The sequence below is a fragment of the Protopterus annectens genome, chromosome 14.part0 (assembly GCF_019279795.1).
Source record: "Protopterus annectens isolate FY-2018-M chromosome 14.part0, PAN1.0, whole genome shotgun sequence".
Classification (NCBI taxonomy): Eukaryota; Metazoa; Chordata; order Ceratodontiformes; family Protopteridae; genus Protopterus; species Protopterus annectens.
Window position 1 is genome coordinate 998162875 of NC_056748.1, and position 16690 is coordinate 998179564.

The following is a 16690-nucleotide window of genomic DNA, read 5'->3' on the forward strand; positions in this document are numbered from 1 at the left end:
GCACCTGAACCTAAGCTGAGCACAAGAACAAATTAATCTTAAAGGGTCTTTTAAAAAACCCTTTCTCGGAGGCTTTATCTGAGGCAGAGGTCTCAACCCCTCTTAGAAAAGAGTCTAAGAAGAGGATCCAGTCAGTACCATCGTTTCCTCATTCTCAGGAATCAAAAACCACTGAGGCCCAGGTTTATAGAGAACCAAAACCAAAACATGCAAAAGTGACTTTGACACCTATCTTGTCTGTCCACGGGGCTGACTATGACAACTACTCCCACAGTACCACAAACCCTCTTGGCACCAAAAATAGTTTCTCCATTAAGTTTGGTCACTTCCTCCCATCATCACAGCCTTCTGGTCTTCCAACCACGGTGCCAAAGGTCGAGACACTAGCCAAGACCCAATATTCTCTGTCAGTCGACCCCTTTGTTGGATAGCAGCTAAGTCCATTATTTGATCGGCCTGAATCTCCATCAGGGATGTCAACCCGTTCCACCAGGAGCCTTGTGGAGCTTGATGTAGTGAGAATTGTGGATCAGCTCTTAGTGGCCAGAGGCATCGCAACTCCATCTAGAGCCTCCCTTCCACCCGGAGCTGAGGATTTTTCTCCACAGACTCCAACAAATATTTCTCCTTCAACCTCCCCGCAGGAATTGGAGCTCTCAGTGCCAATGCCTATCCCAGTCCCAGCTTCTTCAGTTCCACTGGTAGATCTTACCATGCTTTTGGAGCCTACCCTGTGGTCCACGGCTCAGTTGGAGCCAACCCACCCTCGAGATGATGACTGGTCTGTTGGCACCATGACTCCTAGTACGGCACCGATTTTTTTCTATGGGGCCGTCTATGGTACTGGTTGCTTTGGCAGCTCCAGGACCTCAGAGGCTCCTTCCCTGGAGGCAGGTTTGTTGGAGCAGGGTGTGACCCCGGTTCTGAGGATGTCTTTCTCGGTTCTGAGCTCCCATCCCTCTTCGGGCAAGCCTGCCTGCCTTCCAGGTTATGGAGAGGGCACTCGCATCAGCAGGTTCACAGTTGGCCCCTTCTGCACCGGAATGCCACATATACATGTCCTCTGGTTTGCAGCTGACACAGTCCACTATGCTGGGACTTCGGGCACAGGAACAGCAACATGCCTTACCACAGGGCACCCTCTTTTTTTGAGTCTGCTTCAGACGTTCCCCCTAAAGAGCCACCCCATAAGAGATCATGCAAGAGGAAGCATACGGATCTTGATGAGGGGGAAGGGTCCCCACGGTTGCCTCCTGAGGATGTCTCCTTTGGAGACCTACTGGAGATTCTCAAACAGAGGAGTGACTGGAAGCCCACCAACCCTTCCTCTAAGGAATCTGTATTCTTGCAGGCTTTCCGTGCTCACCCCTCTACTTCCTGGGTGAACCCACCTGTAGTTGAGTTAGTCAAGCTGACCATGCAGCATGCTTGAAAGACTCCTGACATTGTTGAGCCAATTCCCCGGAAACCGGACAAAATACTGTCCCCTCCAGAGGGATCCCCCATTGGTCCAAAGGTTTGGCAGTAGATGCTATGGTGGTGGTGGTGGCGGCTACAAGGAAAGAACTCTGAGGAGAGTCTTGCTGTCCGTCCTCCAAGCAGAAAGTCTCAGATGATGGACAGACTAGGGAAGCAGGTTTATGCTTCATCAACCTTTGCCATATGGTTGTTGAACTACTTGGCACATTTTACCCATCTCCAGAGGGACCTGATCACAGAACTCTCAGGAACCTTGGCAGGAACTGTGTTTGCTGAGATACGTGACAAAGTTGCCTCACAGCTTGCCACCCTGGAATCCATATCTAACTCATCCATGTGGTTGATTTCACATAGAACCGAAGGGACAGCCAGAGCAGTGGGTCCAAACGTTGTCATGCCTGGATGCGCTTGTGCGACTTTGCGGACCCTTTCAAATCTTCTTTCATCAGCTCTTCCATTGATGCTTCCTCTCTTTTCGGTCCAAAGGTTAAAGACACACTAGCCAGGTGTGAGAAGGATGGCAAAACCCTATCTGCTGTAGGTGTACGTTTTTCCACTCCCCAGTGATCCTACTGTAGGAATCAGAGAAGTGGAAAGATGTTGTTCAGGAAATCCCAAGGGCCTTTCTGTGACACACATGGTGAGCTTTCCCCCCTGGGGCAGAGAGGGGAACTCGTCAGGAGGACACCCCCCCCCGAGGCAGAGGATGTCCACATAACCAGGGGTCCAGAGATTCCTTTACTGGGCAGCCCTACCAGTGCTCCTGAAGAGCGGCCTGGTTGCTTTTCTCTGGAAGCAGTCGGGGACCAGTCTCTCTGCAGCACTTAGCCTGGCATTCCATAACGACAGATTCTTGGGTGCAGATGATAATCACCAGAGGTTATCACATCCCCTTCGATCTTTACCAAAGGACGCAAAGGTGAATCCCCGACGTTCCACCCAGTCAGAGGGATGTAGCAGCACAATAAATTCGAAAGCTGCTCCAAAAAAAGAGTCATCCAAACAGTACCACCAGTCCAGAAAGATTCTGGATTTTACTCTAGATTCTATTTAGTGCCAAAAAAGACAGGAGACCAGTGGCGGCTCGTGGTATCTGACTGCAGGACTTCAGCCCCCCAGCTGTGGAAGAAAGAAAAAGAACATGTTTACTTTAAAAATAAAAAAAAAATTATAAAATTTTAAATATTTAATACTGGCTGGCTGCTTTAAGCAAGTCCAACTGTCTCGCAAAGACCCAAAACTCAAACTGCTCATGCTCAGCAAGTTCCAGTTTTTTTTTTTTTTTTTTTTTAGTTTTGTACTCTAAATCTGCATCTGGACTGTTGTAAAATCAGTCCAGATGGAGGAGAAAAGGCATCAGTGTGATGCCCAGAAGTCTATGCTGTTTAACCGCACAGTGAAGTGGAAAGGGGTCAGACTGTCACATCCACAGTTACGTAAGTGACGCGGATGGCTGGATGGCTACTGATTGGCTCTCGCTCTCTTCCCACAATAGAGAGCAAGAAACAAATCAGTAGTACACACCACCTAGCATACACAATACTTTCTTATTTGCTACTGAAAGGTGCTTTGTTCTATTGCTGAAACAACTTGTATTGTGTGTTGCTTTTTTTTTTTTTTTTTTTTTTTTGGGTGAGAGTTCATTCGTTTGAACAGAGAGAGGTTACAGAGCATTGTAAAATAATTTTCCTATCAGGATCCTAATCCTGCTACCTATAATAATTTGAATTGCTATCCTGGTTCCTTCTTGGCTATATCCACTTTAGTGCACTTCATTCATGATCAGACCAGACTGAGACAGCCAGTCAGTCATTTTTCTTTACTTTAAATTGAGGTAGGTGTCCTAGTCTGACTCCTCCAGTCCTAATGTCATTATATTGATAACTGCTCTGCTGTATGATATTGATATTAATATTAGCAGTTTTGCTATTAGAGCTTTGAGCCACTGACTCACTACCTGCATTAGTTGTTGTTATGAAAAAAAAACAGAAACCACATTAGGACCGGCTATAGAGACTTGAAGTAGCAGTTTACCAGACCTGCATGCAGCCTCTGCTTTGACATGTTCTGAGAACTTGATGGCTGTAGTAGAGCCTTTACCTTATCTTTTGATTTGTGCAGTCAACTGTTGTCAGTCCCCTCCCCTCTTATGGTAATTGTGCATTTGGAAAAAAAAAACAAAACAAAAAAATATTTCTTTGCTGTAGGGCAATACTCCTTTTTTTGTCTTTCTATGTATCCTTCCTTAACATTTGTGATTCATCCTCAATATTCTCTCTTACTGTTGGGATAAAACTTTGGAAACACTGTGTAATAAGAATTCTTTGAAAACATTGGTCCATTGTTTTTTTACCAAATAGAAGGCATAGATACTACTCTGAAACTCAGTCTTTTACAGTGGAATTGTCCTTTAGCTGGACAGGTTGATGGCTCATAGATTAGGATCACTGCCTCACACTTCCAGGGTCAAGTGTTCATTCCTGACTTATGTCCACTCTGTAGCATTTGCATATTCTCCCCGTGTCTTCAAAAAGGTGCTTCAGTCCCCCCCTCCCCACAAAAAATATTCTTCTTGACTAACTACTCTAAACTCCATATACATTAGATTTTTCTTTTAATTTATAGGTAGGTACTAGGCTATCAGCCCAAGGGCCTAAGTAAGCCTAGCCAACAAGGTTCCCTGGCTTACATCACCCAAGAAAGTGATTTTCCTGTGCCACTGTCGACTAGAGCTACAGAAGTGATCCCCGGGGTGTATTTGGCTTGCATCACAGCTGAAAGAGGTTCAACACAGAGCAGTTCACTCACCTTGAAAACAAATGAATAAAATTTATCAGCAAAATTTTAGACATCTCTTTTGTTTCTATTTGGGCATCTATGCATATCAGCTTATTTTCCTAAACTGCTCACCTCCTCCGTGGATGCAAAATATATTTAAATGTTGATAGTGAATATTATATATTCTTTAAAAGTGGATTATTAATGGCTTTGAAATTTGTCTCTCTATGTGCACATATCCCATGACTAACCTAACTTTACTACTAGCACTGTAGCTACTAGTAACAAGTCCCTCACTGCTCTTTAGCTTGCACAACTCCCTGCCATATCCATGCTTTTTAGTACATTTTCTGCAGTCAAAAAATATTCAGTGACATCTAAGTCAAACAAGTTCATCTTCTCTCCAGCATCTAAAGATGAAGTACTCTGTTGTAAATCCACTTTCCTATAATTTTAATTCATTTGTTGCCATTAAGGAGTGTAAAATCATATTCACAAATCTACCCTAGATCATAGCAGGTATAAAACAGATGCATGCATTCCTGCATATATTAAGGACTTTCCAGACAGGGAGCCCGTAGATTCAAGAAGTCTAATCCTCACCAAATGCAACATTTGTTGTCATTGCAGTAATCAGCTATTTTTTCTTTAGTACACCATTCCTACCCAGAATGTTAAAGCTGCTTGGCAAACTATTCCATAGAAAGGGGAACATTCCATAAAGAAGCATAGCTGCATTCTATTGAAACTCTTGAAGTTATATAACTATTTAAATATATTTTTTTGTCCTTTAAAATGCACAACCCTCCCCTATACCTCACTTGAATTTAAAACTGTGTAGTACTGAAGTAGCCTTCATTTTCTTCTCCAGTCTTTTCCTAGATATATAGTTTTACTTATAGATCAGTGCACAGTTTATTAATGAGGTTGTTGAGGTATATAATAATCTCGTAACATCCTGTCTAGATCTGTTGGCCCCAAAGTTGTAATATTCACCTTGTGCTACATGAGCCACTGTAAAATTCTGAGCTCCATGATCTGAGGCAAACTAATCTAATGTTAGAGCATAAATGGTAACATCCCCACCTTTTGCAGGGTAAGCTAGTATTGGTTGACCATTATTATGCTTTTTTTCAGACCATTGTAAACTGAAAGGAGCTTGGTTACTTATAATATGAAAGTTCATTGTTGGCTAAAAGACCTGCAGTACTCTTCTGGTTGGTATCTAGGATTAGTAATCCATCGCCTTTGCCACCCCGGTGCATTTGTCTGCTGCGGAATGTTAGCTTGATGGTAGAGATTTTATTTCCAAGCTTGCCACTGTGAGATCTAGTGTTGGCTTTGGTATACTCACTGGGGCATGCAGCAGCTCTGCTCAGTGTAAGAAGTCTTCATTTTGATCAGAGTTTGAATTACTGGATTACAATGATTTGATTACACTGGTTTCCAGTATGTGCTCATCCATCTGTGAGCTGGATCGATGGCCAACCAGACTGGTTAAATCTTACTTGGATGTTTTGAGACTTGTCATATAACAAATTGGCTGCATATTGCTTGAGACTGGAGTTTTTCCTTCAAATATAAAGGTGGTCTGGGTTACTAGCATTCCCAAGAAGGCGGGGTTATGTAATGATAAATCTGGATAACTGCAGACATATTTACAACTTGCCTTTGTCAGTAAGGCCCTCAAGAACATTGTCGAAACCAGGCTCCATGGTTCATAGGTTCATAGGTTCATACTAGGGTATCTGCCATAGGGCATTTATAAGCCTAGCCAGAGTGTGTGTGGCTTTCACCACCCCTTAGGATGAGAATATTATACCCATTAGTGACACAGAGATGATTCCCGGGGTAAACCTACGATCTCCCATCCACTCGTCAAGATTTCTCTTGAACAGAGTCAGTGAGGGGCTCTGCCTCACATGGACTGGGATTCTGTTCCATAGTGTAGGGAGTCTCTGGGTGATGAATCTGTCCCTCCAGCACGTCCTATTTATATCTGTGTTGAGGTTTAAGTCTCTTGTTCTCGTGGCTCTGGTGGATTTGGATTTTTTGAGGTGAAGCATGTCCATTAATTCCGGGTTGGACATGGCCTTGTATGTCAGGCACAGATCACCTCTGAGCAGACGGTATGCGACTGAGTAGAGCTGGAGTTTCTTCAGTCGGGCATCGTATGACATATGTTTGAGCCCCTTTATCCTTTTGGTGAGGAACTTTTGAGGTCTTTCCAACTGCTGCAGGTGTCGGGTAAGGTACATTCCGAATGGGGCGTTGTACTCAATCATTGGTCTGATAAGTGAAGAGTACAGGGGTACAATGACCTCTCCTGATCTGGATGTGAATCCCTTCATGATCAGGTGGGCAATGTAGAAGGTCTTCCTAACCACTTTGGCAATGTGAGTGTCAAAAGAGAGGTTACTGTCAACTTGGGTCCCCAGGTCCCTGATAACTTCTTCCATGTTTAATGGATTACCACCTATGTGGTAATTAGGGGTTACCTTGTTTTTCCCAAAGGGTATGACTATACATTTTTTGGCATTTAGCTTAAGGCCATGGCTCTGGCACCAGTTATCCATTTCTATGAGACCTCTCTGGAGGATGTCTGTGTCTGATGGAGTGTCAATTATGGTGTCCAGTTTGCAGTCATCTGCAAATTTTGTCAGCCACAATCCCCCTATGTTTGCCTGCACTGCAGAAAAATAAATGCCGAACAAGAGGAGGTCCAAGACTGAGCCCTGTGGGACACCGCTCGTGACCGGCTTAGAGTCTGACATGGCACCAGCAACTCTAACCCTGTGTGTTCTGTCCTTGAGCCAGTTTGCAACCCATCTTGTGACATATGGGTTTACATCTAAGCTGGTGAGCTTTTCTATGATGCCCGAGTGGGGTATTGTGTCGAACGCTTTTGCTAGGTCAAGGTAGGCTGTGTGAACTGCCTTACCCTCATCAATGGCCTTAGTGACTGTTTCGAAAAAGTCGACCAAGTTCAAGAGGCAGGATCTGCCCTTGACAAAGCCAAATTGGGTAGGATCCAGTGTCTGTAGGTCCCCGATGTCTTTATTTATGAGTTCCATTATGATCCTCTCCATAGCTTTGCAGACAAGGCTCGTCAAGCTTATGGGGTGGTAATTTCCAGGGTCCGTAGAAGCACCGCCTTTGTGGAGTGGGACCACAGTTGCCGTGCGCCATTCTTTGGGTACGTATCCTGTAGTAAGGCTAAGATTAAACAGCAGCCTTATGTGTGGTTCCTCATTGAGTTCGTGTAGCACACAGCCGGGGACACCGTCCGGTCCCATTGATGCTGTGTTTTTTGCTTTAGAGAGAGCAGCTCTCACCTGGGCATCTAAGATGTTTGGGAGGCTAGACTCTGGTGGGATAGATATTTCTCCTTTTGGGGGGGGGAGGGGAGAAATTTGCACTGAACCTGTCTGCCAGTATGTTGGCAATGTCTGTGGGTTCAGTGATTTTTTTATCATTTTGGACTAATTCTGAGCATATCTGGGAGTTTCCACCCAGGTTTCTAACATAGCTAAAGAAGGCCTTATGATTGTCTTTTGTGTCATTAGCGATTTTTCTCTCAAAGTTGGCCTTGGATGATTTTATGAGTGATCGTAGTTTTTGCTAGTATTGATCAGAGATGCCTTCCCTTTTAGGGATTTTGCTCTGTCATGTAGTAGCTTTCTCCTCTTGTTGTAGAGTTTGTTTATGGCTGGGGTCCACCAGACCGGGCGCCTGCCTTTGGTGGAAAGGGTCTTGATTTTATTAGGGATTGCTTGATCCATACATTCCTGGAGGTGCTCAGAGAAGGCATTTGTAAGGGTTTCAGCAGCGTGGGTTGTGGTTTCCACTGGCTCGGGGGCATTGAAGGATACCACTCCAGTCTTAAGAAGTGTGAAGTTTGCTTTTGAGAAGTTCTTCACTGTGGCCTTTTTTGCTGGGGTTGGGGGCGGGATGTGGATCTCCAGTGAGATTAATTTATGGTCTGATCTCACCAATGAGGGATATACTTCCGGTGTGGAGCATTTTGTCCCCATGTTTGTGATGATCAGGTCTTGTATATTTTCTCCTCTTGTGGGAATGGTGACTAGTTGTTCCATAGCATTTGAGTTTATGAACTCCAGGAACCTTTGGGCTAGGGTGTTGGGGCTTGAGTAATGTTCCCAGTCTATGTTTGGGTAGTTGAAGTCACCCAATATGATGGTGTTTGGAGAGACATTCATACTCTCCAGTGTCTTCAGGAAGGCTGTGTGGGTTTCCTGAGTTTGAGAAGGTGGTCTGTAGCATGGTACAAACTGTAGGGCAGTTTTACCTATGGTTAATTGCACCTGGATGGTCTCCGATGCTTCGTGCATTGCCACTAACCTGGAGGTGTGGGTATCCTTTATGAATATGGATACTCCCCTCCTTTTGTGGTTCGGTCCGGATTTTGGGGCCGGAACGCATGATATGAGGTATAACCTGATAGTGCTGGGGTGCTCTCAGGAGCCTTGAACCAGGTTTCAGTCACAGCACAGACATCGATGTTCTCCATACTGAGGAGGGCTTCGAGGGCATGCATCTTGAGGTTTAGACTTCTGGCATTGAGCAGTATTACCCTTAGTTTTTCTCCATTTTTGTTTTCTAGGGTGGTAGGTTTATCATTTGAGCCTTGCCTAAAAAAGGCACTATGAGGGTGGCAAGAGCCTTTGCCAATATCCGGAAGCCCAGGGGTGGCAGGTGCAAGCCGTCCCTTGCAAAGTAGTGTGGCTTGTCAAGCATGTCATCCCAGGCAGGCAGACATTGGATCCCCTTAGAATGACACTAGTAATTAAGCCAATTATTAAAGCTGATCACTTCTCTGTATTGTGGCATCATTCTTGGTGAGGGTAGGATACTGCTCAGGGTCAGGGTCATACCGGCCTGGGCTACATAATCTGAGAGCTCCTCTATGTCTCTTTTCATGTAGTCCAGGGAGGTACGTCTCAGGTCGTTCACACCGGCATGGACAATGACTGAGTCATACTTGTACTTGCTGTGGAGTGACCGGAGTGCTTGTGTTATGTGGCGGATTCTAGCGCCTGACAGGCAGCTTACTGTGATCTTTTCCTTGTTCAGTCTGGTGAGTGGGACGTCAGTGTGTCTGACTATGGAGTCACCTATAACAAGTGTGTCTGGCATTGTGTTTGGCCTTAAGGGCTGTGACTGTTTAGCACACTGACTTTGAGAACTATGTGTTGCATGTCTTATGTCTTGAGGTGGCAGTTGCTTGGGTGTCTGCTTTGGAGGCCTCTGTAGTTTTGGTAGATTTTTGATCAGTGCCTCCGAGTATGTCTTTGTGTGTTTATGCGTTTGTTTTGCAGTTGTGATAGTTCTATGTGAAACTGGGTTTGTGGTGTGCGTGGTTTCCTTCTCCTCCTGTCTGGTCTTGCCAGTCCTGAGTTGAGAGAGCTCAGCCTCCAGTTTGGCTATATAGTTGCATCTCTCACATGTATTTGTGTTTTGTGGGAGAAGGAGTGGGTTGTCTGTGTACATGAGGCAATTGTAACATTGCCTCAAGATGCCCAGATTCACCAGCTGAACAGGAGAGGACGCTAGCAACTGACCCTTCGACATGCTAGAAAAAGTGAAAAAGTTTGCTGTGTAACTGAGTCAGGTGCAGGTGCAGGTACAGGTGCATGGGACAGATCCCCAGCTGTGTCTCAGGCAACCAGAGTTTGACTATCAGCACTGTCACTGGAAGAGCCAGGCTGGGAGAGTGGGAGTAGTGAAAGGATGCAGCCTGCTCACACCTCCCAGGGGAAAAAGAGAGGTTGCACACATTAAGGGGCATACCTGATATTGCTAATTTCCTGATAGAGACTAGCAGGCTAACCACTCATACCTCGGGGGTAGGCAGGGATTAGAACAAAAATACACTTGCATCTACCTGCTTAACTGAATAAACTACTTGAAACTTCAACAAGGTGCCTTTATTCCTACCATAGGAAGGGTATCGGAGAGAGTCTCCTAGATCTGCTAGCTAAAGTGATTTTATCTGAACTAATCATTTGTATTTTGTCTCTTGTTAGTCCTGTCAACCTCTGGATCACAGGTGGGATACCAGATGTGACTCAAGCCTTCTAGATCATCTCTTTTTTTTATTACAAAAGGGTGATGCATATTACCTTTAAGAAGTAGTGGTATGTGTGGAGAATGACTCGTATGATAAAGAGATTCTGAGAACTGGCATGTATACTAATAAACTGGCATCAGGTCTTCTTGTGTATTTTCAAGGCTGCGGCTTTATGCCGACTGTGATGACTAAACTGTTAATGCCCCTTATTAGAATAGAATGCAAGAAATGTTCATCATTATCCTGCCATTTATAGCAGTTAAAAGTAGAACAGTTCAAATATGTAATGTATATCATAACATCTCAACTGTCCTCAGTTTTGGCTGTAAATGTTGCTCTCCCCCCTAATAATTCCTCTGCAGAATGAAAATTTAGAAGAAAATGTGGATGGTTTACAATTAATAAATAATTGTAATGATCAGAATAATAGATTACTTTTAATTTCAGAAATGCATGTAGATTTTCTTATTTTGTCAGCTGCTCAAGTTAACTACTAATATTAAAAAAGTGTCCCTTCTTTGACAGGTTCCCAGCTGTATTGTGTGGCTATTTTATATTTTTGCATCACATTTTTGGTCCGTTTTTCATAAAATTGTGTTTTTCCTGGCAAATTAGTTGCAAATCATTAAAAACTGAAGTTAGAAAATAATGACAGGCATTTGAGTTTCAAATTTCCTACCCTTCATAAAATTCATACTAATGCAAGACTTACTATTCTGTTGTCTTTCTAAGTTTTTAAAGCAATATTTAAAAATTGTCCTTGTTTTGGGGCCTTTGTCCCACTTCTATTAATGGCTTTGCCCAGATTTCTTGCTCTGAGGTTGAGAGGTATGACAAATTTGTCAGGGCCATCACTGTCCGCCAGAGACATTTCAAATTGTGATATACTTGTTGCACCCCACTGCCCCACATAGTGACTCTGGATGTGTCCAAGCAAGGCAAGGAGCAGTTATGCAGTATAAGTGTGCAGGGTATCCAAGGTAGACACAAATACTACAGTGGCTTTTCATCTGTCCTTGATTGTGTAGAATGTTCTGGTTTTCTGTCATATTTTTATACTGTTGATTTATGCTTCTTCTTCTTCAGAAAATGCATGTTGTTGCAGAGCCTGTTGCTCTGTGTTTAAGTAGCAATGCTTTAATGACCATCAGGTAAGCTTGTCTGAGACTGTAAGATGCAAGTAAGCTTTAATAAGCATACTATTAAAGAATTACCAACACTGAAAACCTTTTTGTTGTTGCCATGCAGAGAATATTTACATAACTAGATTGCATATAAGCCTTCGCTATTGAAATGCATATAGGTTCATAGGTAGGTACTAGGCTATTGGCACTTAGGGCCTATATAAGCCTAGCCAAAAAAGTACCCTGGCTTTCACCACCCAAGAAAATTGTTTTCCTGTGCCCCTGTCGAGCAGAGCCACAGAAGTGATCTCTGGATGAACTTCCTATTTCCCATCCAGTCATCAAGATTTTTCTTGAAGAGTGCTAATAAGGAGCTTTGTTTGATTAGATAGGTAGTTTGTTCCAGAGTATAGGAAGTCTCTGGGACAGGAATGTATCACAAATGTCAAATATGACAGTATTTGTAATAAAGGACAGGATTACAGTATTTTCAGAAGCTCATTACATTTGTTGGGAGACTTGCAGTCATCTTTGCAGGCTTTACCCATAAACTAAACAGAATGCCAATCTATCATGTATGGTCCTTAACCTGTGCAATAATCCTTTAAGCAATTTATCTTGAGCTTGTTTCTTGTTTGCTGCTCATTTTTTACTTTGATCATGTTTTCCCCATAAAACAAGTAGATAGTTGTTAGGCAGCAGGTATTTTTTGGCTAAGAAAAATGTTTACAAGTGGGGGTGTCACAGAGATTGCTACTTTCAGCATGTTACTTGGTACTTTTATAAAGCTGAATGTAAATTATAATTAGAACTGCAGTGCAAGGAGAAGTGATTTGAGTTGAGTGCTGCTTGTTTTTTTTTATATACTTGATTTTGATTGGCATTCCAGTAATGTATTTAAAAAGTAATTTCTTTTTTCATGCCTCACAACCTTTTTGTTTCCATCTAGATATTAAGTAAGCTGTTATGTAGCCAATGCATTGAAATATTTTTTTCCTTCTATACTTCATTTTGTCTTGATTAGACTCTCATAATGATGGTTAGGCACCCAGGACAGCATATAAAGTCACAGTTTTTGTGGTTTTCAGCATAGCCCCAACCCCTTTCTAGTTGGCCACACCCCTTCCCATTGGCCCCACCCATTCCGCTGTCTCCTGCAGCCCCCCATTGATTTGAAGTCACCAGACACCACTGCGGGACACTGGAGGCCAGATTTGGACCTCAGCATCCTAAACAAGTTTGTCACACAGACCAAATTCCAGATGGTCACAGTTCAGTCTATCCTCCCATTTCTGGAGAAAGATGACTGGATGTGCTCTATAGATCTCCAGGGTGCGTATTACCATATAAAAATGGACAGGCACTCTAGGAAATATCTCTGCTTCCAGCTGGGAGCCACTCACTTCCAGTTTCGTGTGCTACCCTTTGGTCTCTCCACAGCCTCCAGAGTGTTAACCAAATGTATGGTAGTGGTAACAGCTCACTTGAGACTGCAAGGATTCTGGGTGTTTCCATATCTATACGATTGGCTCCTTACTGCCCCACCAAGCATCTACTGCTTCTCGCCTTGTGCTACACTCTACAGCTAGCAAGATCCTTAGGGATCTCAATAAATGAAGAGAAGTCAAGACTAGTACCTACTCAAAGTGTAGAATTCATTGGGGCAACATTCGACACAAGGTCTTGCCTGGTCGCCTTTCCACTTCACAGGCTTCAAAGACTAAGATTTCAACTCCGAGTGATACTCTCGCAGGACAAAGTCCTAGCTCGTTCAGTCCTTCAACTGCTAGGCTCAATAGCAGCAACAATTACTATAGTTCCTCTAGCAAGACTACACATGAGATTACTACATCTCAGTGGTCCCTATTAATGCATCCTATGTCTCACTCAATCTGCATAATGAACTGCTATAAGCAAGATTTGAATTGGTGGATGAAGCCAGAAATGGAATTATGGAGTCGCCCTTTCTCACCCTCTCAGCCCAAGACCGTAGTGACCACAGATGCATCCCTGATTGGGGGGGGCATTTTCAAGGAAAAATGGTCCAAGGCACTTGGTCCCCCGTGGAGGCCAATTTGCATATCAATGTCTTAGGACTGAGGGCGGTACTACTGGCGTGGCAAGCATTCCAATCTGCCCTCCCATTGGGGACAATTGCTATCCAATCAGACAACATGTCAGTCGTCTGGTATATCAACAGACAGAGGAAAAACAGCTCCTACCCATTGTGTCGGGAAGCCATGAGAATTTGGCAATGGGCGATGGCCTCCAACCGCTTTCTGGTAGCAATGCACATTCCCAGGAATGCCAACGTGATTGTGGATAAACTGAGCAGATGTATTTTCCTGCCTCACGAGTGATCCCTCAATCCCGTAGTAGCGACGGAGATTTTCTATTGCTGGGGTCAGCCTTGCTGCGATCTATTTTGCCTTGATCCCCCCTCAGGGGGAGTCCCCGAGGGATGCTTTAGTACACAATTGGCCCCCGGGACTACTTTATGCCTTTCCTCCCTTTCCAGAATTTCTAAAGAAAGCCCTTCATTTGAGAAGCAAAGTAATCTTCATTGCAACCTTTTGAGCCCGACAAGTCTGGTTCCCTTTCCTTTGGCCTCAACTAGTTCACCGACCGTGGACTCTGAATCCAACTCCAGGACTCCTGTCACACCCACAGGGGTTGATCTATCCAAACCTATTGAGCCACAAGCTAACAGCTTGCTACCTCCACTTCCACTAATTGCCAGGCAAATTAACCTATCTTCCCCTGTACAAAAAATACTTGGATCTTCCCATAAACCATCCACCAGGAAATTTTTATTATAGTAAATGGAACAGATTTGTGTTTTGATCTCAAGAAAAAGGAATAGACCCCTTTTCACCTCCGATTAGTTCAGTTTTGGAGTATTTCAACTTTACTCTGTTCAGGAGCTTCAGCTTCTACAATGCGGGTCCAGTTAGCAGCTATCTCAGCTTCCACAATGGTTTCCAAGATTCTTCTTTAATATCTTACCACCTCTGTAAAACCTTCTTGAAAGGGGTTATACATATAAAACCGCCCTTCAAAGAGACCATTGAACCTTCGAATTGAACGCTGGTCCTACAAACTTTGACTCGTCGTCCCTTTGAACCTTCTGCCACTTGTGATATAGAATTCTTGTATTGGAAGACTTTATTCTTGGTAGCCATTACTTCACCAAGAAGAATATCAGAATTACAGGCCTTGTGCATAAAACGTCCTTACATAGTGTTCCACAAAGAGAGAGCATCACTTTGGACTAATCCATCCTTTCTACCCAAGGTTGTCTCTGAGTTGAGTATTAATCAGTCCATTGACTTGCCAGTTTTCTTCCCATATTTTTCAGCTAAAGGAGAATATTCTTTCCATTTATTGGATGTATATAGACAATTACGCTATTGTTTCGATAGGACTAAATCTTTCCAAAAATCTGACCAATTATTCCTGTCTTTCTCGAGACCCAAGTTGGGAAAAATCAGTCTCTAAAGTCACCTTGGTGAAATGGCTGAGGGAATGCATCTCCTTTGTCTACCAACAAAACGAAATGTGTTTCGCAACTAGAATTAAGATGCATGTAACCAGATCAGTTGCTACTTCAGTGGCTTTTCATTCTAGAGCTTCTATGGGTGACATTTGTCCAGCAGCCACTTGGGCTACCCCTCATACCTTTATCACTCATTACAAATTGGATTTGGTCTCCAGGGGGAGAGCATCTTTTGGCTCAATGACGCTCAGGAATATCCTTCCATAGGGCCTCCCAGGACATAAAGTAGCTAGGGACTCTATCCCATCCATCATGAATGAATGAAGATCAACAACATAAGATAAAGAAGTTATATTCTTACTATCATGTTCCGTCTGTGTTGTTGATCTTCATTCATTCATGACATCCCACCCTCCTACCCCCTCTGAAAGACTGTTGGAGGTTCGGACTTGGTCATGGTTTCATGATAGGGCATTTGCTCAGACAAAGCCTCCGCTTTCTTTCCTTATGGGCAAACTCGATTTGAGGAGATGGGGAGTGGTCACTATGGGTAATCTTAGCTCAAGAGTTTTTTGGCTGGCGCAAGCTTGTTATTATTGGCCAAGTCTATTCCGGGGGTGGAACTGAGACCCATCCATCATAAATGAATGAAGATCTGCAACACCGATGGAATGCTATGGTAAGACCATAACTTCTTTTTAAATAGCCAGCCACCCTTCCCCAAAGAGGCTTGCAGGGTTCCATGTTTTAAACTCAACAGTCATGGTATGAAACATTTTTCCCCTTCAGAGAATTTGCAGTACTTTTAACTTTGGTTGTTGTAGCTTAAAAAAAGAGAAAAGATTAGGAGCAGCAAGTGCAGAGTCGCCAAAGTGGCCTGTGACATGCATCATTTAAAATAGTAACAGCAGTGCAACATTGGAGACTGGAATACAAAGGTACTAATCACAAATCAGTTCTCTGGTTATCCAGTGAGTAAAATGGTACTTGTTATACATGCGTTCCTTTCACTGTCTATCATTTACTAGAGGCCATGAAAAGAACATTGTAGGCACATATCCACAATATCCAAGATGGTCACTTGGATAAGCTATAACTAGAAAAAATGGTTGCAGTGTGTGCCCGGAAGGATACACATAACATTCTTGCTTTGCTGCTTTTATTAATGTGTTGCATGTTTAGATTTGCCAGGGCAGAGGTTGTGGGGCATAGGTGGGATTTGCTTGAAATGTAATGTACAATATGTATCTGTCAGCTTGTAAAGTGACCATATTGTATAGCAGAAAGGGCAATGTACCTTGAATATTCTAACTTTTGTAACCATTTGTGTCATGTAATTTACCACTGGAATTGTTCATATTTATTTTGTAAGAAAACTAATAAATGAAAAGCATGAAGTATGTTAATAGTCATTTACAGTCTGTGCTATCTGTTGATGCTCATCTCAGCTGCATTAGCATATGTTGCAATTTCATTGCAGGGAGTTCTTGACACAGATGATAGAGGAAAATCGGATGACCCTTAATAATTTTAACAGTATAATTGAAGAAGCCAAACGCGAGCAAAACAATAGTATTATGGTATGTTTTCATGCACAGTTCTTGTACTCAGAAAGTATACTAAAACTAACATATTAGGTGAATGACTTTGAAAGACTACATCCTTGAAATTAGTACTTTTGTTGTTTTTTTTTTCATTATATGAACTGAGTAAATGCTCAGA

General features: G+C 43.1%; 1 protein-coding gene across 3 annotated transcripts in view; it reads left to right on the forward strand.

Annotated features, from left to right (window-relative positions):
* CHUK (component of inhibitor of nuclear factor kappa B kinase complex) overlaps positions 1-16690 on the forward strand; it is a 1226492-nt gene that overhangs the window by 1161203 nt on the left and 48599 nt on the right. For all 3 annotated transcript variants that reach the window (XM_044056797.1, XM_044056796.1, XM_044056798.1), the window contains exon 21: positions 16449-16548. In XM_044056797.1, the coding sequence (XP_043912732.1) occupies positions 16449-16548 (100 nt within the window). The remainder of the gene's footprint in view (positions 1-16448; positions 16549-16690) is intronic.